Raw genomic sequence first — 26,231 nt, forward strand, 5'->3', positions numbered from 1 at the left:
CCTCCGTTCAACCCTAGACCCTTTTCAGTTTGCTTACCGGTCCAACCGCTCGACTGATGACGCCATCTCCACTGCACTACACTCAACCCTCACCCACGTGGAGAGCAAAAAAGCATACGCCAGAATGCTGTTCATCGACTTCAGCTCAGCATTCAACACAATCATCCCCCAGCAGCTCATCTATAAACTGGACCAGCTTGGACTCAAAACCTCCATATGCAACTGGCTGCTGGTCTTTCTGACAGGGAGACCACAGGCAGTTTGAGTTCATGACAACACCTCCAGCACCATCACGCTGAACACGGGAGCCCCCCAAGGATGCATTCATGCATTCTGAGCCCCCTCCTCTTCACTCTGTTGACCCACGACTGCACACCAACTTTCAGCTCCAACCTCTTCATCAAGTTTGCAGACGACACGACTGTGGTGGGTCTCATCAACAACAACGATGAGACAGCCTACCCAAATGAGGTGGGCCTCCTGGCTATGTGGTGCAAGGACAACAATCTCCATCTGCATGTGGAGAAGACAAAGGAGATTGTTGTGACTTCAGGAGAGCACGCACCCAGCATGCTCCACTAACCATCAACGGTGCTGCAGTGGAAAGGGTCAGAAGCACCAAGTTCCTGGGTGTGCACATCTCCGAGAACCTGTCCTGGGACCACAACACTGCATCGCTGGCCAAAAAAGCCCAACGAAGCCTCTACTTCATCCACAAACGGAGGAGAGCAAGAGCCCCGACCCCCATCATGCTGACCTTCTACAGAGGCACCATCGAGAGCATCCTGACCAGCAGCATCACCATGTGGTACGGCTCTTGCACGATTTCCTGCCGCAAGACCCAACAGCGCATCGTGAGAGCAGCTGAAAAGATCACTGGTGTCTCTCTCCCTTCCCTTACAGACATTTATAACTCCCACCTCACCCGCATAGCCATCAGCATTGCAGGTGATCCCACCCAGCCCTCTCACAGCCTTTTCAGCCTGCTGCCATCAGATAGGAGACTGCAGAATCTGCGGGCCAGAACCAGCCGGCTCAAGGACAGTTTATTTCGCCAGGCGGTCAGGAGGCTCAACTCCCTCCCTGTTCTGCCCCCTGCCACAGCTCTGAACTTTACCCACACCCTACTCTACCCCCTCCCCAGCACCTGACTACCTATCTCTCCTACCCCCCGACAACTAAGGGACTGCACACAAGTCACTTCCCCTATGGGATTAGAGTGTATAGAGATGTCACCATCCCTTGTGTTTCGTCTTATACTTCGTGCTGTACTGTGATATACTGTCTGTGTTGTACTGCTTGTTGCACTGCCTGTGTTGTACTGCCTGTGTTGTACTGCCTGTGCTGTACTGCCTGTGTTGTACTGTTTGTGTTATCCCGTGTTGTACTACCTGTGTTGTACTGCCTGTTGTACTGTCTGTGTTGTACTGCCTGTTGTACTGTCTACCGTGGATAAGAGAAGACTGCAATTTCATCTGTGCTGTATGTCGTGCACATATGGTACATTTGACAATAAAGCTGACTTTGACTTCGATCCTGTATAAAGTTGTTTTTTTTATGTACTTATTTTTCTTTCCCCCCTATGTTGTTCTTGTACTTGCTAAAATTGAAAATTGAATGAAAACACAAATATGGAGAAAAAAAAGTATAATATGGTATTGATCTTAGTTAATAAAGCAAATAAGCATTATTTTCCAAAAATACTAAATATTTCTGTTGAAACGTACATTGGCAAGAGAAGTCCAGAAGTTGGTTGTCTTGGCATTCTTGAAGCAGTAATCTTTTAAATATTTCTGGAAAAAGGAGTAAATAATATTTCTTACATATACAGTAATCAAAAATGTTTACACCCATTTGGAGTCACAAAGCTACTATTGTATCTGACATACCCGACAGCCATCTCTGAACTTTTCTTTGCCCATCCAGTCCTCCAGCATCCTGAGAACAGATGCTCCCTGGATAAAATTAAATAATGTTCATGACAATTAAGACTTGTCTAATAAATTCCCTTAGATAGAAACATTATCGGTGAGGTTTATAACAATTCTACCTTGCTATATGAGATGGTATCAAAAACAGAAGTGATCTCTGCTGGGCTGGACACATTCACAATTATTGGGTGAGACGAGAGGAGGGCATCATCCACCATTACAGGAAGAACATCATTGATGATCATGATATCTCGCTGTGCAACACAAGAGGACAAAATTTTAGGCTACTTAAATCCTTAGTCATGCTGATCAATAAGGTCACATTAAAACACTATTGTCCAATGTTTGCAATCCTTGTATACATAAATGGAAGAATAATCAAAATAAATGGCACTCAGAATTATTTGCAATCTCCCTTATTTTGGACATGCAACTGCTGTGGGATTTCTACACCTGCAACCCTCAGAAGCCTGGTGAAATGCTAGGAGGTGTTTCTTAGAAGGTGTGGGGGGGGGGGGTTACTGTTATGTTTGTGTTTATCTTGCCCTGTTGAAGTTTTGCAGGAGCCTGTGGGCAGAGCTTCGTCTCCGCACATGTGCTGCATGCTTTACATACTATTGATCATGTAGTTGTCAAGCAAAGACCTTTATTTAGGGATTACCCAGCAACACTCAACAGAAATCCAATTGCTTCAGATTCAACACTCTATTCAACATAGTTTTTTAAAGATGAACTCACCATGCCCCAGTTGGGTTCAGCCTTCTCCACACCGATGTACTCAAAAAAACTGGCAAAGCCCTCATTAAGCCAGAGGTCATCCCACCAATCCATAGTCACAATGTTCCCAAACCACTAGGAAAACAAAATTTACATGAGTTTTTGGGTGTCAAAATAAAAGATTCCATTGGTAAAAGTGAGCTGAGTGGATCCCTTATAACACCATATTCTTACTCCTCGTTATTTTTTTCTCTAATTTTTGAAACTAAATTTGGGAACTCTAATGTATGACATGCTAACACATCATTGAGATGCTAAGGGGAGCTCGCAGCAAGGGTCTTGCTTTGAGATTACTCTACATTTCAGATCTTCTTCTCCTTTCGGCTTTCCTTTCAGAAGTCGCCACAGCAAATCAGTTGCCTCCATCTAACCCTGTCTTCTACTTCCTCTTCTCTCACACCAACTACCTTCATGTCTTCTTTCACTACATCCATAAATCTAATCTTTGGCTTCCTCTAAGCCTCCTGCCTGGCAGTTCAAAACTCAGTTCAAAACTCAGATATCAGTGTTTATAATTTATGTACTTTCCAGTTTAATTTGCCAAGTTGTTGATGTCTTGAAGAAATGCAATAGCGTAATAACTGGCCAATAATGTAATAGATGTCCTGAAGCGATAGCATCATAACTTTTGTTTAATAATGTAATAATTAGAGTTTGGCCTTGGGTTAGGTTTACAGTGAGGGTTAGGTAATAAATTATTACAATATTGGGTCTCGACTTTTGTTACATTATTGGTTGGTATTACATAAACAGTTGTTAAGTTATTGGCATTAACATACCTCCTTGTATATCCCAGTGTGTTTTGTCATTAGTCGTCATATTTTGTGTTTCTGATTTGTCACCGTTATTTTCAGAATCACATACAGTATACATATATATATAATCCAGCCAATGAGTGGATGAACCTTATCAAAGCTAACTTGCCTAATGCAAAGCCACCAACTTGTCCATATCATTTTAACTCCTCAATTTTTTTAAAGATGGCTCTAAAGCAGTGGTTCTTAACCTTGTTGGAGGTACCGAACCCTGCCGATTTCATACAGTCACTCACTGAACCCTTCTTTAGTAAATAAACTTTTTTTTTTTTCAAATTTAAGACGCAAGTATGTTTTACTGGTGTATTTAATGAGTTGTGCATTAATGTCGCCTTTTTCAAAGAACAAAACCAAGACAGTGCAAGAACTCATATGACACTACCTACCGTATGACTTCTGCTGTTGTCATTGAGAAACAAGTTCAGATATGCGTGGCTTCACCTTAGCAAGTGCTACTCTTATGTCATTTTCACAGCAAAGTCAGTTTGTTTTGTTTTCCATGCAGCTTAAGGAAGTGTTCCTTTATTTTTGCCAGTGCGAGACTAGAGTTGCTCAACCTGACATTGCAAATCATGCAGAACGCTGACTCACATCACGCTCCGTTACACAGTACGTGTAAATTCACATTGCACATATTCGTCCGACCACTTTCTTTTTTTGCTCAACACAGTTACTATGAGTTAAAATATTAAGAAAGCAATCAGATGATGTACCATCATTACAGGAATAAATCGACTACTGAGTGTGCAAAATCCCATGTAGCACAGGTAGGCTAATCGATGTAGTGTGATCACTTGCAACCAGTGATGGCTAAGGGGCGCGTGTCATCACGAATTGACATAATATGTGAAATGTACACAGTGATCCGTGTATGTTCGGTAAAAACACCCGACACATCATGTTGGGTGTTTTGTCTTGACCTCCATCTCCGCCAAACCCGAGACCGACTCAACAAACCCCTAGGGTTGGATCGAACCCTGGTTAAAAACCACCGATTTAAAGCCGAACCAAACATTTGGGTCAATGGCCAAGCTGAAAAGGTGGAAATTTAGACAGGGTACATTCCATTAGGTGAACAGGGAGCTGCAATGAAGGTACATGAAAGTATATATTTGTCCAAAGAGTTTCAAATGAAAAATAGCCTTCCACATGTAACGTTGTTGGTAAATCCAGGCTATGAGTCTAAACACTTGGTACCTCTGGTTCTTGAATCAAAAAGTGTAAGCTGCACATAAACAGAAAACAAGAATATTTGGATTAGCAGATAAATCCTTTCTGAAAATACTAATTTCTGCATCGGGCTAGGCTCATCCACAGGATTCCATGTCAAACAGAATGCTGTGTTCAGCATTCAGACCTGAGAGAGGAAATGATGGCTTCAGTGCAGGAATCATTCCTATACATACACGTGAAAGCCACAAGGTTTCAAACATAGTCCTCATGTCTTTAACAAAGTACTGAAAGAAGACATGGCTGATTTGGCTGGTAAAATAACCAGTACAGCTATCCAATATGTGGATGACATAATTTTGTGCGCTTCAGACTTGAAAACCTGCCATAAGGACTCCATGATCCTGTTAATTACGCTGGCTGAAAAAGGCCACAAGGCCTCACAAAAGAAATTACAGTACTGCATGGATCAGGTAGAGTACCTGGGAAGGTTGATCAAAGAAGGGATGGGATCAGTCTCTCCCTCCCAGTTGGAGGCAGTATGAAAAGCTCCCAAACCAACCATTGTCCAAGTAATAATGACATTTTTGGGAATGATTGGCTATAGTTCAGAATTGATTGATGGATATTCTGCTATTGTCCAGCTTTTGAGAAACATGATTAAAGAAAATGGAGCTTGAAATTTGCGAAGTAAATTACGTTGGACATCAGAAGGACACATTGGTTTTGAGACCATTAAAACTTTGCTGCAACAGGCGCCGGCTTTGACTCTTCCAGACTATGGGAAACCGTTCCAATTGTTTGTATCATGTTGTCAGGGACATGCAGTGGGAATGTTAGGTCAGAGAACAGATATTAATATGTTACCAAAGCCGAACATTTTCAGGACAGTGAAAAGGTACTCACACTCAACTCTGTCAAAAGCCTTTTCAGCATCCCGGGAGATTATTACTTCAGGGGGTCCAGTTGTGTCTTTGGAGTAGATTATATCCAACAGTGTTCTGATATTGAAAAAAGAATCTCTGCCTTTTATGAAACCAGTCTGCTCTTAAGATATGATACATGGAAGAACCTTTTCGATGCATGTAGCTAGCAGCTTAGCTAAAATCTTAATATCGGTATAGAGAAGACTGATAGGCCTATAAGAGCTACAACGATCAGGGTATTTCCCTTCTTTTAGCAGAAGAGATACTGAAGCTTGTCTTAGTGTGTGGGGGAGTGAACTTTGCTTCATTGATTCCTCCAATAAAGAAAGAAGCAGTAGAGCTAAATGAATATAAAATTTCTTAGAAAATTCAGGGGGAAAACCATCTGGATCAGGGGTTTTGCCTGATTGCATAGACATGATAGTGTAACAGGTCAGAGGTAGGACCCAAGTACAGCACAGACCGAAACCAGATCAGGAATAGTCCAACAGTTTATCCTGAGGTTCGCACGGAATGGCAGCAATATTCCAGAAAAACAGTCTCAGTAAACAGGAATCCCAGGTGACAGGTAGCAGACAGGGAACGAGCAGGCAGAGTAGTCAAGGACAGAAGGCTGGTCAGTTTACCGGGGCAGAGACGAGGAAGACTGGTTGAAGACAGGCAGGGTCGAAACCGAGGAAGCAGTCCGGAGATCAACGCGAGAGAGCTTTGGATGATACGAAGACAATCTGGCAGAGACTGAGAGGAATGGGAGGGTATATGTACAGAACAGACAGGTGATAATCAGGTGAGGAAACACAGGTGAAGGCAGTTGCACTGATGAGGTGGGGGTGGAAGGCAGGTAGAGCTGGGCAGATGAGAGGAAAACCAGGAGCGGATTGTGACAGATGGAGCTTACAACCTCATCCAATTTTATAGGTGCCTCAAGTTGGACAGAGAATGGGATCTACATTGGGGACATCCGAATTATCAAGAAACTGGATCATATTATCAGAGTTGGATGGGAACTCAGAGGAATAAAGTGAAGAGAAGTACGATTTAAAAATATTGTTTATCTCAATAGGATCAACGTAGCCACAAGAGGACACAAGCCAGTGTCTTATTGTGCCGGTCCCAAGCCCGGATAAATACAGAGGGTTGCGTCAGGAAGGGCGTCCGACGTAAAACTTTTGCAAAACCAAACATGCAAATCTAAACTACGACTTCCATACCGGATCGGTCGAGGCCCGGGTTAACAACGACCGCCATCGTTGCTGTTGACCGACAGGTTGCCGGTGGAGAGACAGAGAGACAGAGATGGGAAGGATGTGCAGCAGGTTAGGGTGATTAAGGATAAGGATGGAAGTCTATTGACAGGGGCCAGTAGTGTGATGGGAAGATGGAAAGAGTACTTTGAAGAGTTGACGAACGAGGAAAATGAGAGACAGCAAAGACTAGAAGAGGTGACTGCTGTGGACCAGGAAGTAACAAAGATTAGTCAGGATGAAGTGAGGAGGGCATTGAAGAGGATGAAGAGTGGAAAGGCAGTCAGTCCTGATGATATACCTGTAGAGTTTTGGAAGTGTCTAGGAGAGGTGGCAGTACAGTTTCTGACTGGGTTGTTCAACAGGATATTAGATAGCGAGAAGATGCCTCAGGAATAAGGGAGAAGTGTGCTAGTGCCCATTTTTAAGAACAAGGGAGATATGCAGTTGTGGCAACTACAGAGGAATAAAGCTGATGAGCCATACAATGAAGTTACGGGAAAGAGTAGTTGAAGCTAGACTAAAGGCAGAAGTGAGCATTTGTGAGCAGCAGTAACGTTTCCTGCCAAAAAAGAGTACTACAGATGCAGTATTTGCTTTGAGGATGTTGATAGAGAAGTACAGGGAAGGCCAGACAGAGCTGCATTGTGTTTTTGTAGATCTGGAGAAAGCTTATGACAGGGTGTCCAGAGAGGAACCTTGGTATTGTATGAGGAAGTCTGGAGTGGCAGATAAGTATGTTAGAGCAGTGCACGACATGTATGGGAACTGTAAGACAGTGGGGAGGTGTGCTGTAGGTTTGACAGAGGAGCTCAAGACGGAGGTTGGACTGCATCAGGGATCAGCTCTGAGCCCCTTTTTGTTTGCTATCGTGATGGACAGGCTGACAGATGAGGTTAGACAAGAATCCCCATGGACTATGATGTTGCAGATGACATTGTGATCTTCAGTGAGAGCAGGGAACAGGTCGAGGAGAAGCTAGAGAGGCGGAGGTTTGTCCTGGAAAGGAGAGGAACGAAGGTTAGCCACATGTGTGTGAATGAGAGGGACCCAATTGTAAGAGTGAGGTTACAGGGAGAAGAGATCAAGAAGGTGGAGGATTTTAAGTATTTAGGGTCAACAGTACAGAGCAATGGAGAGTGTGGAAAAGAGGTGAAGAAGTGTGTACAGGCAGGATGGAACTTGTAGAGAAAAGTGTAAGGTGTGTGATAGAAGAGTTTCAGCTAAAATGAAAGCAAAGGTGTACAAAACTGGTGAGACCAGCGATGTTGTTTGGTCTAGAGACAGTGTCACTGAGGAAAAGACGGGACACAGAGCTGGAGGTAGAAGAGATGAAGATCCTGAGGTTCTCTCTTGGAGTGACCAGGAAGGATAGGATCAGGAATGAGTACATCAGAGGGACAGCACATGTTAGAGGTTTTGGAGATAAAGTCAGAGAGGCCAGACTGAGATGGTTTGGACATGTCCAGAGGAGAGATAGTGAATATATTGGTAAGAGGATGCTGAGTTTTGAACTGCCAGGCAGGAGGCCAAGAGGAAGACCAAAGAGGAGGTTTATGGATGTAGTGAAAGAGGACATGAAGGTAGTTGGTTTGAGAGAAGAGGACGCAAAAGACAGGGTTAGATGGAGGCAAAGGATTCGCTGTGGAAACCCCTGAAGGGAAAAGTCTAAAGGAAAAGAAAAAGAAGATCTCAACAGGATCAGTTGTTACTGTACTGGATGTTCTTTTTATTAGTGGAACAGTGCACCCAGCTGCATGACCCTTCAGTTGATGAGCTAGAAGACGACTGGCTTTTATCACCATATTCATAGTAAGAACCACAAGATTTTAGCAATAACTTTTCTTCTGCCTCTGTCCCATTGTCATTTTAAAAGACAATGGGACAGACCTGACCCCCCTATCACTATCAACGACCAGCCATTGGCCAGCAACCAGGGGCTGGCCATCTCAACCCCATCCCCTCCCCCACTGTCTCATCTAGTCCTTCACAGCCCCACACCTGTCCTTATCAAAGAAAGAGAGGTGAGGAATTTCTTCCAACGAATCAAAGCTGCAGGCCCAGGCTCCATCTCTCCCTCCACCTTGAGGCGTTGCGCCACGGTGGAGGGAGAAGATGTGTTCGCTCACATCTTCAACACCTCACTGGAGACCTGCCACATACCAGCCTGCTTCAATGCTTCAGCCATTGTCCCAGTCCCCAAGAAGACAAGGATCACAGGACTTAATGACTACAGACCCGTCGCTCTGGCAACTGTGGTCATGAAGTCCTTTGAGCGCCTTGTCTTGACCCACCTCAAGGACATTACTGGCAACCTCCTGGACCCTCTACAGTTTGCCTACAGAGCCAAAATATCTGTAGACAATGCTGTAATCATGGTGCTACACTTTTTCCTCCAGCATCTGGACTCCCCAGGATCCTACGCCAGGATTCTGTTCTTGGACTTCAGCTCTGCTTTCAATACAATCGTCCCAGCTTTGCTCCATGACAAGCTCTCTCAGCTGAACGTGCCTGACTCCCTGTGCAGGTGGATTACGGACTTCCTGACAGACAGATTACAGTTTGTGAGGCTGGGTAAGCATGTCTCCGACACCCGGATTATCAGCACTGGATCCCCTCGAGGCTGCGTTCTTTCCCCTCTGCTCTTCTCCCTGTATATCAACTGCTGCACATCTAGTCACCAGTCTGTCAAACTCCTGAAGTTTGCCAACGACACCCTCATCGGCCTCATGTCTGATGGGGATGAGTCGGCCTACAGAATTGAGTTGTACTGGCTGGTATCATGGTTCAGCAGGAACAACCTGGAGCTCAACACTCTCAAAACAGTGGAGATGATAGTGGACTTCAGGAAAGACCCTCCTGCCCTACCCCCCGTCATCATCTGTGACACTCTGGTGACCCCTGTAGAGGTAAGGACTCCACTTCCTGGGCACCACCATCTCCCGGAAGCTCAAATGGGAGCAGATCATCAGGTCCCTCACCAAGAAGGCACAGCAGAGGATGTATTTCTTGCAGCAGCTGAAGAAGTTTCACCTCCCTGTGAAGATGCTTGTGAACTTCCACATTGCCACCATTCAATCAATCCTCGCATCCTCCATGCAAAGACAGTTTACTCTTTGGACTTCTTTTCTTCGCCTGTAAACACCAACCATATACATCTCACCGTAATGTAAATTGTAATTAGTTGGGGGGGGTTTTGTTTTGTTTGTCTTGGTTTTTATTCTGTATTCCTTATTGTTCCATATTGCTTCTCTTCCACCTTTTAATGCACCAACACCGCGTCAAGTTCCTCGTGTGGTAAACTTTACTGCACCTGGCAATAAACTTTTTTCTGATTCTGATGTCAGGAGTTGGAGTTTTTTTTATTTTGATAAAAGTATCAATGGATGAAGAAACTAGTTCACAGAACGAGGGGTTGAATAAAAGTAAGGAGTTGAGTCTCCATGGAGGTTGGTCTGCACGATGGGAATTCAAATTAATATTGAGGACCAAGGTGGCATGATCAGAAATTACAATAGGTAGGTAATTTGTGTTTGAAAATGTTGGGAGTAGAGAGCCATCAACAAAGAAGTAGTCTATACGAGAAAAGGTGTGGTGAACGTTGGGAAAAAAAGGAATATTCCATTGCTGAGGGTTGTTACTTCTCCAAGGATCAATATATTTTAAGCTGCAACATGAATTTACAAAACGTCTTTGACATAGCTGAGGGAACTATGCTTTGAGAGCTGGATCAGTCCAGCACAATGTTGACAACACAGTTCAGGTCTCCACCAAATATTAATAATTGAGTGTCCAAGTTTGGAATCTGTATTAAAAGACTCTTAGCAAATTCCACAATATCATAATTAGGGGCATATTCACCAAAATAATTGGCGTATGGTTAATAAAGCATACAACAATTAAATATCTGCCATTCTTATCAGCTATAACCTTAATATGAGAAAAAGTGCACATTTTTGTTGATTAAGATGGCAACTCCTCTGGCCCTGGAATCAAAATTAGGTTGAAAATAAATTTGAGCCCAAGGGGGTTTTACTCTAAGTTGGTCCTCAGGTGAGTCTCCTGAAGAAAAATTACATCGACCTTCAGCTGTTTTATGTTAGAGAACACTAGCTCGTTTCACAGGACTATTCATTCCTTTCACATTCCAGCTCAAGAATCTCAAGGATAAATCATCTTTAACATAATCACCCATACCATACATCAAGAAGAGTAAGGAAGAACCATTGTAATGATAATATATGCAATGCAATATATGCTTACATCAAAAAAAAACTAAAGGGCCACAGCTAACCGTGATAATCTTTGAGCAACCACCATGTAATCAGATAACTTAAACATTAACCAATTTAAATCAAAACCGATAAATAGGAAAATAAACAACAAGTATCCACGCCTCCCTCCCCTCTGCCAGTCCCTGAACATCCCTCCCCAATTGGTCGAAATTGCGGGAAAAGTCATCTTCTGAGCTCTGGTGTAAGAAACAAAAAAAAAATAGTAGTAAGAAGCTGCCAGATGAAAATTACATGTGATCCAGTGTTTTTAACTAAGTGTTCTAATCAAACAAAACATGCTTGCCATAGGTCAGCAATGCATTAGCCAAACATAAAACTTAGACAACAGCGCTCAGTCACCACTGTAACCCTTATTCTCACTAAACACAGTCGTTGGCAGCCAGCAAAATGTACCACATGTATTAAAAAAACAAAAAACAAAAAAACAAAACACAACTGACCAAACCAGGGATCACACACCATGGTTAAGTGAATATCAAAAATTGTAGTCCCATAGAAAATCAAATACATGTGGAGGTCATTTAGTTCTAGAAACTAGTTTTCAGGCTAACAAAAAAATAAATGGACCTGTAAAAGGGCTTGTTGCTGAAGAGTTCTAATGTGTTAGCACCATAAACACCATCAATGGTAATTAGCATAAGTAGACTGATGGTAATGGAACCAAACGAAGAAAAACCTCGGCTTTAGCCCTTCGGCATTGAGATTAGATGGTTTAGGGCCAATACGATGAGCAATGTCCAGAAGTGGTGGCGACCGGAATACATCTGTCCCAAGAACATCCACGAAAACGTTGGTCATATATGCTACTGGATCAGCTCCTTCTGCCCCCTCAGGTATGCCAATAATTCAGAGATTACAGCAGCGGGAGCGGGCTTCGAAATCTTCCATTTATCCATAAGTTGTTCGTTGGCCACAGAAAGATGCTCCAACTCAAGTTCTTATTCATAGCAGGCATAGCAGGTTATAAGTCATTGCCAAAGTTGTTTCTCCATTCAAATAGCAACAAAAAAGCAATGCAAGTTTGAAAATAACAATATGAGTTTGCAACAGCATGGATAAAAAGAGTAAAAAATGAAATTTTTTGCAACACCTGGGAGCTCTCTACACCTGCGTCCTGCAGTGCCACATGCTCACTTCTGCCCCACCGCATGAAGCTTTAATCGGCCGGTCAATGCCCTCTCCTGTTTATAAAACTGCTAAGGGACATCCTCCAACCATATACTGTCTATCTCATCTCACCGTAATGTAAATTGTAAATACTTTTTTTTATTTTTATTCCTTATTCCTTATTATTCCTTATTGCTTCTCGTCAACCTTTTAATGCACAGACAGAGCGTCAAGTTTCTCGTATGGTAAACTAGACTGTACTTGGCAATAAAAAAATTTCTGATTCTCTTGATATCTTGACAAACGACATGAAGTCGTATGTCAGACAAATTACTAACAATCTCAACAGCATCTCTGCTCGTGTTATCTCATTGCAGGCAAAAGCTGAACAAGAAGAGGAACCACCTTCAGTGACACTGGTAGACTTGATGTACATAAAGGTGTTCAAAAGAAAGTGAAACATTCCCTGACGTGAGGGTCCATATGAGGTAGTAAAAGCCACTTCCACCATAGTGCAGGTCAAAGGATCCCCTATTTGATATCATTTAAAACATTGCGTATAAGCCCCAATTGACATTCTTAGTGAAGAGGATGATGGCCAGGGGACGGGTTCCCTGAAAGGGGAATTCTCCTCCTACTCCTCCTGGCTATGATGATACAGCAGAGTTTTCAGTCATCCAATTCCAGTTATAATGTTGATAATTCAGAGAGTAAATCTAGAGCAGGGGTGTCAAAGTCAAATACATGGAGGGTCAAAAAAACAAATTTGCTACAAGTCGAGGGCCGGACTGGTTCAATGTTTATTAAAACATATTGAAATGAACATAGCTTATTGAACCAAGCGCCAACACAGTGTATATTATTTAATTATTAAATAAATAAAATAAAATAAAATAAATTGATTGGGTGGTGCAGTGGGTAGCCCTTGTCTTTAAGTCCTGCACTGTGCGGGGTTTGCATGCTCTCCCTGTATCTCTGTGAGTTCCCTCTGGGTTCTCTGGCTTCCTCCCACCTCCAAAAGCATACACTTCAGGTTAATTGACCAGTCCAAAATTGCCCATAGGAGTGAGTGTGTGTGTGCCTGGTTGTCTGTCTTCGTGTGTGGCTCCGTGGCACACTGGCGTCATGCCTGGAGTTTCCCCCGCCTCACGCCCTATGCCAGCTGGGATAGGCTCCACGTCCCCGTGACCCACTGCGGCGGATACAGCGGGAGATAATGAATGAAAAATTAAATCAAAGCAATATTTTTTATGGACCTGTCTGTAACTTTAAGGGGAAACCTTTTCAACAGGCAAACAGCAAAATAGTAAATGTCCTTCTAAAACAAAATATGTACATCAATATCACGCTAAATGTATAAAGTGAAAATACATTATTGTGCATGCATTATTGCATGCACAATAATAATATTGTGCTTACACATGAATTATGCATTATCGTGCATAAAAAATTTTTTTTTTAAATGGGTTGCTCTAAAATTCTACCAATGAGTGTTTTCAAATCATAAAATTTAAAAATATCAAATAAGGTTTATTCTTTCTTGTGGCTATCTGCAATTTTCCCTGAGTCCATTCAACTGAAGTAAATATGAAGAAATAAAAGAAAATACATTGCATTTATATACATTGTATAAAATTGAATTGTGTCGGGGATGAAAGGTGCAAACTCAGCAGAAGACACACAGGTTAACCTTTTACCTCTTTGAACATGTACTCTGACTTCTACCTGGATTGAAACCCCTTGCTATCAGCGTGCACCATCTTTTTAGCCGTTTTTGAGGAGGGGAGTAGCTAAATCCAAACTCTGCTCTGACTGCTGATAAACATCCATCCATTGTCATGACCACTTCATCCGCTGTCGCGGGTCACTGGAACCTGGAGTCTATCTCACTTAGCTCAGGGCGTGAGGCGGTGGAAACTCCGGGCCAGTGCACCGCGGAGCCACACAGAGACACAGACAACCACATACACACTCATTCCTACGGTCAGTTTGGGACCGCTCAATTAACCCGAAGCGAATGTTTTTGGACGTGGGAGCAAGCCGGATAACCCAGAGAGAACCCATTCAGGCACAGAAGAAACATTCAAACCCCGCACGGAGAGGGACACAAACCCAGAACTGCCTTGCTGGGCAGCGACAGCACTACCCACTGTGCCACCATGCTGCAATGCCAGCATACTGATAAACATTGAAACCCAAAGCCCGATTGGTGCGCTGCAATGACATCCGCTACCGTTGCATTTTCAGGAATGTAGTTTTGGTGGGTGCAATATACCAGCGGGTCGATGTGGCCTGCCGGCCGGTTCTACTGTTGATTAAGAGTCATCCGGCAGGCCATAAATAATTTGCCACGGGCCAGATCTTGCCCACAGGCCTTGACTTTGACATATGTGATCTAGAGGGAAGATGAGGATTGCTCCTGGATGGCCTGTAGAAGATGATTGGATTGCAACGGTTGATGATTGGCATTTTGATAAGGCGTGGTCTGTAGAAATCTCAAAGATACCATGGACATATACAACAACCAAGGTTGATCTATATGTATTCATAATCTCCAAGGAACACGCTGAAGAAGCTAGGAAAGCTGGTTCTTGCTGGTCTTATGAGGCGGAAAGTATTTAAACAAGCGGCTTGTGTGGGATAGCATGGTATAGTGGGGGGTTTAGTAGACTATCCGTAGACATCTGGGGACAACGTAGGTGTGCAATAAAAGTAAGAGAGACTAATGAGATATGGCAAGTTCATGTGGGATTTCAATTGCCATATGGTAAAACTGACGAGGAGTATTTTCTTGCCTGGAGTATAACCCATGATGAAGAAAGGAAGGAGTGCTTGGAGATGCAGGGAATGTAACTTTACAACCTCACATAGAAGTAACTTTAAAACCTCCCATAATGAAACCAACCGCAATACTAACGTCCACCACAGCTACAAACACTAAATTCACAACTACCACAAAAGCTACAACAAATACAACACCTGTTTCAATGAAAATCCCGACCACCACTACGACTTTAACTACAACAAGTACTCCAGCTCCGACTTGGAAGATGAGATAGGCAGAGAAGAGGCAGATAGAATACTGCCAGATACAGAGGGCAGGTGTAAGTGAGATTAATGTTTCGCAGCCAATGTGGAAGAATTTGATTTGTCAGATGAAGAAGAGTCAGAGATTGTAGTTGGACCAGAAAAGAATGGCTGGTATAAGTGGGTTCAGTTTGCAGGTTATATCTGTACTGTGTTTGCGATGAATACCATTTAAAGCTGGCAGAAATGTGTTGGTGAAGTTCATGGATACCAAGGGCCCACCCGAATATGGTGTAAGGCAGAGTGTTTGCTGTTCCTGGGGTCAGATGAGTATTGGCATTATATTATGCACCTAACTAGTGATAGGACTAATGTAGCTGCAAGAGGGCACAAGCCAGTGTCTTATTGTGCCAGATAAATACAGAGGGTTGTGTCAGGAACGGCATCCGATGTAAAACTTTTGCAAAATCAAACATGCGAATCAAATCTGTGACCTCCGGATCGGTCGAGGCCTGGGTTAACAACGATCGCATCGGTGCTGTTCACCTACGGGGTACCGGTGGAAATTGGACTATTTCTGGTCGTAGGAGAGGAGGAAAGTGTGTTTGTAGGAAGAGAGAGAAGAGGACCACCAAGAGTATGGGACTGAGAGAAGGGATGTTGAATGTTGGAACTATGGGAGGAAAAGGTAGAGAGTTGGCTTACATGATGTAGAGAAGAAAGGTAGACATACTGTGTGTCCAGGAGACCAAGTGGAAAGATAGCAAGGCTAGAAGTTTAGGAGCAGGGTTCAAGTAGTTATATCATGCTAGATAGGAGGAGAAATGGAGTAGGAGTTATGTTGAAGGAGGAGTTTGTTAGGAATGTCCTGGAGGTAAAAAGAGTGGGAGATAGAGTGATGAAGCTAGAAATAGAAGGTTTAATGTTCAATGTTGTTAGTGGGTATGCTCCACAGGTAGGATGTGAGCTGGAGGAGAAGGAGAAATTCTAGTCGGACTTTGATGAGGTGATGCAGACCATGCCCAGAAACGACCAAGTTGTCATTGGTGCAGACTTCAATGGACATGTTGGTGCAGGAAACAGGTGATGAGGAAGTGATAGGCAGGTTTGGTATCCAGGAGACGAACGCAGAAGGACAGATGGTAGTTGACTTTGCACAAAGGATTGAAATGGCTATAGTGAATACTTTCTTCCAGAAGAGGCAGGAACATAAGGTGACCTATAAGAGTGGAGCTAAGAGCACACAGGTAGCACATTTTGTGTAGACGGTGTAATCTGAAGGAGATCAGTTACTGCAAAGTAGTGGTAGACAGGAGTGTAGCCAAACAGCATAGGATGGTGGTGTTTAGGGTGACTCTGGTGGTGAGGAAGATAAAGTGGGCAAAGACAGAGCAGAGGATGAAATGCTGGAAGCTGAAAAAGGAAATGATGCATGACTTTTAGGAAGGAGTTAAGACAGGCTCTAGGTGGTGAGGAGATGCTTCCAGATGACTGGACAACTACAGCTAACGCGATCAGGGAGACAGGTAGGAGAGTACTCGGTGTGTCATCTGGAAGGAAAGTAGATAAGGAGACTTGGTGGTGGAATGAGGAGGTACAGGAGTGTATACAGAGAGAGAAGAAGTGGGACACTGAGAGGACTGAGGAGAGTAGACATGAGTACAGGGAGATACAGTGTAAGGTAAATAGAGGTAGCAAAAGCCGAACAAGGGGGTAATGATGACTTGTATGCTAAGTTGTACAGTAAGGACGGGGGGACTGATCTATTTAGGTTGGCAAGACAGAGAGACAGAGATTGGAAGGACATGCAGCAGTTTAGGGTGATTTATGGATGGCAGTCTGTTGAAAGGGGCCAGTAGTGTGATGGGAAGATGGAAAGAGTACACTGAAGAGTTGATGAACAAGGGAAATGAGAGAGAACAAAGACTAGAAGAGGTGGCTGTTGTGGACCAGGAAGTAGCAAAGATTAGTCAGGCTGAAATGAGGAGGGTATCGAAGAGTATGAAGAGCGGAAAGGCACTTGGTCCTGATGATATACCCATGGAGGTATGAAAGTGTCTCGAAGAGGTGGCAGTAGAGCTTCTGACTGGGTTGTTCAACAGGATCTTAGATAGTGAGAAGATGTCTGAGGAATGGAGGACAAGTGTGCTGGTGCCCATTTTTAAGAACAAGGGAGATGTGCAGAGTTGTGGCAACTACAGAGGAATAAAGCTAATGAGCCATACAATGAAGTTATGGGAAAGATTAGTCGAAGCTAGATTAATGGCAGAAGTGAGCATTTGTGAGCAGCAGAATGGTTTCATGCCAAAAAAAAGCACTACAGATGCAGTATTTGCTTTGAGGATGTTGAGAAGTACAGAGAAGGACAGATGGAGCTGCATTGTGTTTTTGTAGTTCTGGAGAAAGCTTATGACAGGGTGCTCAGAGAGGAACTGTGGTATTGTATTAGGAAGTCTGGAGTGGCAGAGAAGTACGTTAGAGCGGTGCAGGACATGTATGAGGACTGTAAGACAGTGGTGAGGTGTGCCGTAGGTGTGACAGAGGAGTTCAAGGTGGAGGTAGGACTGCATCAGGGATCAGCGCTGAGCCCCTTCTTGCTCGCTATGGTGGTGGACAGGCTGACAGACGAGGTTAGACAGTAATCTCCATGGACTATGATGTTTGCAGATGACATTGTGATCTGCAGTGAGAGCAGGCAACAGGTGGACAAGAAGCTAGAGAGGTGGAGGTGTGTCCTGGAAAGGAGAGGAATGAACGTTAGCCGCAGTAAGACATGTGTGTGAATGAGAGGGATTCAAGTGAAAGAGTGAGGTTACAGGGAGAAGAGATCAAGAAGGTGGAGAATTTTAAGTACTGAGGGTCAACAGTCCAGAGCAATGGAGATTGTGGAAAAGAGGTGAAGAAGCATGTACAGGCAGGATGGTGCGGGTGGAGAAAAGTGTCAGGTGTGTAGAAGAGTTTCAGCTAAAATGAAAGGAAAGGTGTACAAAACTGTGGTGAGACCAGCGATGCTGTTTGGTCTACAGACAGCGTCACTGAGCAAAAGACAGGAGACAGAGCTGGAGGTAGCAGAGATGAAGATGCTGAGGTTCTCTCTCGGAGTGACCAGGAAGGATAGGATCAGGAATGAGTACATCAGAGGGACAGCACATGTTAGAGGTTTGGGAGATAAAGTCAGAGAGGCCAGACTGAGATGGTTTGGACATGTTCAGAGGAGAGATAGTAAATATATTGGTAAAACTCAGCATGCAGTTTTTCACTGCATGCTGAGTTTTGAACTGCCAGGCAGGAGACCTAGGGGAACACCAAAGAGGAGATTTATGGATGTAGTGAAAGAGAACATAAAGGTAGTTGGTGTGAGAGAAGAGGATGCAGAAGACAAGGTTAGATGAAGGCAACTGATTCGCTGTGGCGACCACTGAAGGAAAAGCCAAAAGGAAAAGAAGAACATGTAGCAAGAGCATGGGCTGCATGGGCTGACTATCCACAGGCTTAGCCATTGGAGTGAAAAACTTTTCAGGCAGGACCTACCCATTATAAACTTTTGGTAAAAGGATTTTTTATTTTTATTTTTTATTGATAGAGACCAAACATGAACTGGTACAACACATTGCTGTCTCACTGTAAAAAAAAAAAAACTCACAAAAGAATTCAGACTTTCAATATTTACTAAGATTATGTTTTGATCTAGTTAAATACAATACTGTAATTATATAGTAATTGAATATATACAAACTCATCATTTATGTTACCTTCCTAACTGCTTTCTATTGGGAAGTAGTTGTTTCAATCTAAATTGCGATCCCTGAAAATAATACAAAATTTTTTTCTTTTTTTTCCAGTGGTATATTTTCAAATACAGTGTGCCCTCATTCTGTGCGGTTAATGCATTCCAGGAACCACATGCGATAAAGGAATCTGCGATCGAGCGACAAACTACTAATCTTTCGTTTAAAATAAACCAAACATATTGTATACAGTGCGCCCTCGTGCATCAACGCTCGCGACCTCACCTCATTTTTGGTAGGCAGTCACGTGATACCGTACGTGCATTCTATTGGCTGTTGACATCCGGAAGTGTGCTCGGTTCCGTCAGTCTCGGACTTACGTGAGACACAAAAGTCCTTTCAACAGTCTATCAGAGTGTGGGAAAAGGTAATACAGATAGAAGGTGGTTTAATATCAGTATGGGGAGGCTCATAAACATTTAAAATAACAAGAATAATAAGATAGTTGTTCACTCTATTGCGAAATTCATTGAGTGTTGTTCTCCACAAAGACCGAGGGCGCACTGCATATATGCAACTACTAACCAGTGTATGTGGAGAGTGGACTATTATTTGTACTTGACATTATTCAGCTAAGTTGGGAGAAAACAAGCAGGATTGACAAAAGAATATAAAAGAATGGAACAGAGAGGGTGAGAGAATACAGAATAAAAATTGATTGCTTGAGATGCCTCATCTGGGTCTGTCCTACTCTCTCTTTTTGTTGCCCCCAACATCCATAACAAGGAGACATGTGTCTGCAAAGTGCATGACAATGCCCAAACGAAGGCAGACAGGCTTAAGCAGCTAGACGTCATCGACTCACAGGGCATGAGAAAAGTCACAGAGGAGTTGTGTTGTGTTGTGACACACTAGCTAAAGCTTGCACGTACAGGGAATGTGTCTCATTTAAGAGCAAATCATTCACACACACCAGTACATCGGGGAACCAGAGTCACATGGTGGTACCAGTGGCACACAGCAAGTCCACTTTGGAGCATCCTACAAACAGACAACACTGCACAGCACCATTGTTTTACACCACTGATGGCGCACTGACATTATGTGCCCTGTTGCCTTCCATGAAGCTGATCCGCTGCCATTTGGACTCAGCTTTAACCAGTTATTCAAATAAGCCCCAGAGTATTCACCGCAATAATTGGAAAAAATACATGATTGGTCTAAGAGTGTTCAGCATGTGTTCAGTATGTGGTTGGTTAGGTTATTATTTCAGTACTTGAGTAACTTAATTATTAATTTTCTATATTTTTGTTCTTTAATGCACTTCCAAGCACAAAACACGTTAGATTTTCTCATGTCATGGTGCAGTAGATGTGCTGCTATGTCGAAGCAATGTCAAATAGACAATGACCTCCTTTTATTGATTGTAAACGTTTGTGTTTGTAAAATTAACATTGTAGGGCAGGTTATATGTTAATATTAAATAATATGGTGAAGGGGATACAGTATAACCTTTTAAACCTAATAATGTGGTCATGACCAAGCAGTGTAGTCACTACTGTGACAGTGCTGTCACTACTGCAACACTGAACGTTTTGTGAAATAAGAACTGAGTCATTAAATAATATTCTATGATAACTATTACTTTCATGTGAATTCAATGTAATAAGTAATTAACTCTGAGATCTTTAATATCACTTTAATTCATTTAAAAAAAATATTGCATTTAAATGTGGATGAGTCTTGTAAAATAAACTTTGGAATATGTTTAAAAATTATTTTAGTGATTTAATTGTAAAATCCTTCATAAGAAATTTCTAAAAATATTCTTTAGAGGGTGTATGAACACAGAATATTAACAGGTTAATATACTGTGATAGTTTTTTTTAGCAGTGTGTTGTTGTGTTACGGTAGTGACACATTTCAGGAGTGGAAAAACATTTCAAGAATAGGCAGGCATTAATATATGAAATTTGACTGTGCCTTCATTGGATATGTACTGTAAAAACATGGTACAATTAATGTATGGACAAGGTTTTTGGAGAAAAACTTTTCAAAATGTGTCTCAAACTGAACAAATTAGGTAGAATGTCCATAATATAACATTATACATGGGGTCACCTTTACAAATATTTTGGCAAAAAGCAAAATATATATGCAGGTCATTTCTTCCAACAGATGTCACACTTTGCAACAAAAACGTATCTTGGTAATCTGTGTAATACCTGTTTTCTAGCATTTGCATAAAAACTCCTATTGTAAATAGTTTTTAAGTTGAAACTTTCATACCATTTGTTTTGTACTAAGCAATGCCTCAATTGCACCATAATTGTATCCATAATATACAAAAACAAATAAAAACAACAATAACAGCAGCGCGGCAGTTGTTGAAATACAGTACTGACTACAAAGTGTTAGACTTGTGTATAATGATGCACCACTAGCTCAGAATAGCCACAAGTGCTATACTCTCTGGGGAGTGTCTTGGAAAGGATTCCATTATGTTCATGGTTTATGTGACTAGCATGGGAGAAACAAGGAGGGTGAAATGGGACTAGGAGGAAGGTGTATCTGAACTGAGCCTGAGTAGCACTACCAGGCTAACAATTTATTGGCTTAATGTCATAGAGTTAAGATAAGATATACTTTATTGATCCCAAACTGGGAAGTTTACATGTTGCACCACCATTCAGACAAACAGAAGCAGGGAGAATATGCATTGAAGAAAGTTAAGATATAAGGGAAAAGGGAATAATCATCTGTGGTATCTTGCAATACACTCCCCATCCAGCTGTGGCACTGCACTACCGTACTGAAGGTGATAAATGCATGAAGAAGAAGAAGTAAACACGTTGAGAAAGTTACGGATTGTGTCTGTCCTGCTATCTACTTCCCTCGATCTACATACACAACATATTGGCGACGAGAATGGCTTGTATCGGAATCTCACAACCTCCTGCTTTGCTTGAAACCCCGGGTGAGCCTACAATGCTGTATACGACATGGATACAGATGTTCAAAAATTACCTGCTAGCACTGACTAATAATGACATGCTGGACAAACGAAAGTGCGCACTGCTGCTTCACTGTTTAGGCACGGAAGGTCAGCGGATTTTTCTTTCCCTCCCCAACACTGGCACTTCTTACAAATCCGCCTGTGATGCGCTTAAAACTTTCTTTGTGCCGAAGGTGAATGTCGTAGCTGTGAGGAGCAAGTTCCGTCAGCGTGCACAGAGACCTGGCGAAACGACAGTACAGTACATTGCTGCATTGAGGGATTTAGTTGTTAACTGTGACTTTGGTACGTTTGCTGATGATATGATTAGGGATCAATTCATTGAGAAGACGTCCTGTACGAGGATCAGAGAATGCTTGCTGTTGGAAACGGACTTAATGCTGGAGAAGGCGATAGCTATTGCTACACAAATCGAATCAGCGATGGCTGAAGCTAAGGCTATCGCCCCTGTGCACGTTCGCGACGCTCCTGTGAAACTCGTGCAGCCGAGAGGTGACGGTGCACACAAAAAGCATCGGGGCAAAGGCAAGTCTCAGTCCACAGTTCAGAACAAAACCTGCTACCGTTGTGGATCCAACTCTCACCTAGCAAACAACCCCGAATGCCCTGCTAAAAAGGCAAAATGTAATCACTGTGGGAAAATGGGACATTTTAGTAAAGTGTGCCGCAGTGTAGTCCCTACGCAATCAGTGCGTGAAGTTGCTGTTCCAGACCTTACCGTGTTGCATGTAGCCCCTACAGCTGCAGCCTCAAAGCACCTTACCTGTACAGTTGCTCTTCATGTTAAGGATGAACAGTCTTTTAATACTGAGCTGCTTGTGGACACTGGTTCAGCTGTCTCCATTCTTCCAGAGAGCACCTACAGACAGTCTTTCATGCATGTGCCTCTCTCAAAGCCTACTGTACGCCTGGTGACCTACACTGGTTTCATACACAAAGTTAAGGTACGTGCAGATGTGCCTCCAGTCCAGCAGAAGCTACGCAGGCTCCCATATGCTGTGCGTGACAAGGTGTCGGAGGAGTTGCAGAGACTCGAAACCGATGGCATCATTGAGAGAGTGGACTCATCTGCCTGGGTGTCGCCTCTGGTGGTTGTGAGCAAGAAGACAGGTGACTTTCATGTTTGTGTGGACTTACGTGAACCTAACAGGGTTGTGGTGATCAACAGTCACCCGCTGCCACACATTGAGGAAGTTTTCACTGAGCTCCGTGGCGCTACAATGTTCTCCACGATTGACCTACAAAATGCATACCACCAAGTGCAGTTACATCCAAGCAGCAGAGACCTTACCACTTTTATAACACAAGAGGGACTTTTTCGTTTCACGCGGGTGCCTTACGGCCTGGCCTCAGCACCCAGTGCCTTCCAACGCATGATGTCTCAGATCCTGGCTGGTCAAAAAGGTGTACAGTGCTATCTGGACGACATCATCATCAGTGGGGAGACGCCTGAAATACATGACACCAGACTGAACGCCGTTCTTCCCTGCTTACAGGAGAGTGGGCTGAAGCTCAATGCAAAAAATGCCACTTCAGAAAGACTGAGCTGTCCTTCCTTGGGCATCTCATCTCTGCTTCTGCCCTTCATCCAGACCCTAGCCACGTACTGGCTGTGGTTGAAGCTCCCCCTCCACACGATGCTCAATCTCTGCGGTCTTTCCTAGGCCTGACTGCGTGGTATTCGAAGTTCAGTCCCAACTATGCCATGCTTGTGGAACCTCTCCGTGCTCTACTCAGACAGTCTGCTACTTTCCACTGGTCTGAGGAGGCGCAAGTGAACTTCTGCAAAGTAAAAGAAATCATCACCACCAGCTCTGCGTTTGTCTTGTTCGACCCTTCCCTGCAAACTGTCGTGACAACAGATGCGTCAGACTATGGCATCGGTGCTGTGCTGACACAAATGAAAGGCAACACTGAACAGACCATTGCATTCGCTTCCAGAACACTTACTGCATGTGAGCACAACTACTCAACAGTTGAAAAAGAGGCTTTGGCATGCGTCTGGGCGACTGAAAAGTGGCGTACTTACCTCTGGGGCCGTCACTTCACTTTACGGACTGATCATAGCCCTTTGACCACTCTACTTACAACCAAAGGCCTTGGACGCGCAGGCATGAGAATAGCTCGCTGGTCTGCTCGCCTGCTGTGTTTTAACTACACCATCGAATATAAACCGGGCCATGAGAATGTTACTGCAGATTGATTGTCGCGCTTGCCTCTTCCCATCACAGATGACCACGAGGAGATGGAGCTGGAAATGGTGGCTGCTGTGTCCCCTGACTTCGCTGCAGTCACAGTTGATGAGCTCTCCAGTGCCTGTGATACATGCCCTGTGCTACAGCAAGTGCAACACTACATGCAAAAGGGATGGCCTCGTACTGCAAAAGGCCTTGACCCCCTCATCGTGCCATACTTCCGTGTGCAGAACGAGCTGGCTGTGCAGAACAGTGTCATTGTGCGTGGCACTCACCGTGTTGTCGTACCGCAACAGTTACAGGAAAAGATGATCCAGCTTGCTCATGCTACACACCAAGGGATCGTTCGAACCAAACATCGACTGAGAGACTTGTACTGGTGGCCTGGAATGGATGTTCAGGTTGAGTCCGCCATCAAATCATGCGGCACCTGCCTGCAGCATGATAAAACTGCAACCACCCGTACTGCCCCCTTACAGCCAGTTCCTACCCCAACTGCAGCCTGGGAAAAGGTTGCTGTGGACATTGTCGGTCCCATTCACACTGCGCCTGCTGACTGCTGCTTTGCCATCACTCTCATTGACTATTACAGTCGATGACCCGAGATTGCCTTCTGCTCAAATGTGACTTCTGCCTCTGTCATGACTTTCCTTGCCACTGTGTTCAGCAGAGAGGGTAATCCACAGGAAATTGTCACTGACAATGGCCCTCAGTTCGTGTCAGCTGAGTTTGAAGCCTTCCTTAGTGACAGGAACATCCGGCACTGTCGCAGCTCTGTGTACTACCCACAGGCCAACGGTGAAATCGAGCGTTTCAACAGAGTCTTCAAGGACGGCCTGCAAACCACCAACATCGAAGGTAAATCACTGAAAGCCTTCTTTACTGAGTTTTTACACACATACAGAGCCACACCACATGCTGTTACTTCAGTGTCCCCAGCTGAACTGTTGCATGGTAGACCACTGAATACCAAGCTTCACATCACAGGTCTGCACTCCATGCGCCCCTGCTCTGAGAAAGCCAACATGCTACAAAACATCCAAAACAGACAACAGAAGTCGAAACAATACACGGACAAACGTCGTGGTGCAAAATCACCAAGCTTCCAGATTGGCTCTGCTGTCTGCATCCGCAAACCTGGAGTCATTGCCAAAGAACACTCAAAGTTTACCCAACCACTGACAGTGGTAGCCCAAAAGGGTCCTGCCACTTACTTGCTGTCCGATGGAAAAGTGTGGAATGCCTTCCACCTTGCCCCCTCTTCTTCCACCTGTGCTGCTGCTCCAGCATCACTGTCTGCAGATGCTTGTCTCCTGCCAAATGACCAAGGTGCTGAGCCACCTGAACCCGAAACTGCGCCCTCACCGCATCAGTCTCCAAGTGTACCGAGAGTACGACATGCTCCCGCATGGTTTAAGGATTATGTGACTTAAAAAAAAAAAGAGAGAGAAATGATGTGGAAATGTCCTTGAAATGTCCTTGAAATGTCCTTATACTGTTTGTTTATGACTTGTGATCTTCATACAGTATGCTTACGTTCACAATGTTTACAATAGGCCTATGGTTTATCTTTGATAAATACCTGCAATTTGGTAATGAATATGACACTAATGTTTTCTATTTGTTGATACTTACCTCAGGGTTACTGCTTATTTTAAAGATTAATGGTAATCTACTTGTTATTTCTACTTGCTAATGGAGTAGATTCTTATGTTACTGTTCGAGGGTTTACTCTAACAAAAGAGGAATATGTGGTATCGTGCAATACACTCCCCATCCAGCTGTGGCACTGCACTACCGTGTTGAAGGTGATAAATGCATGAAGAAGAAGTAAACACGTTGAGAAAGTTACGGATTGTGTCTGTCCTGCTATCTACTTCCCTCGATCCCCTCGATCTACATACACAACATCATCACATTAATTAAAATTGATAATAATAATAATAATAATATAATAATCTATAATAACAAATATAAAGTTATTCATAAATGTAGATCTC

General features: G+C 43.5%; 1 protein-coding gene across 1 annotated transcript in view; it reads right to left on the minus strand.

Annotated features, from left to right (window-relative positions):
* Positions 1–26,231, minus strand: part of enpep (glutamyl aminopeptidase) — a 79,933-nt gene that overhangs the window by 49,010 nt on the left and 4,692 nt on the right. The window contains exons 6-9 of the mRNA XM_068339716.1: positions 2,670–2,783; positions 2,051–2,185; positions 1,890–1,955; positions 1,728–1,793 (exon numbers count right to left, since the gene is read on the minus strand). Coding sequence (XP_068195817.1) covers positions 1,728–1,793; positions 1,890–1,955; positions 2,051–2,185; positions 2,670–2,783 — 381 coding nt within the window. The remainder of the gene's footprint in view (positions 1–1,727; positions 1,794–1,889; positions 1,956–2,050; positions 2,186–2,669; positions 2,784–26,231) is intronic.

The sequence above is a fragment of the Antennarius striatus genome, chromosome 17 (assembly GCF_040054535.1).
Source record: "Antennarius striatus isolate MH-2024 chromosome 17, ASM4005453v1, whole genome shotgun sequence".
Taxonomy (NCBI): domain Eukaryota; kingdom Metazoa; phylum Chordata; class Actinopteri; order Lophiiformes; family Antennariidae; genus Antennarius; species Antennarius striatus.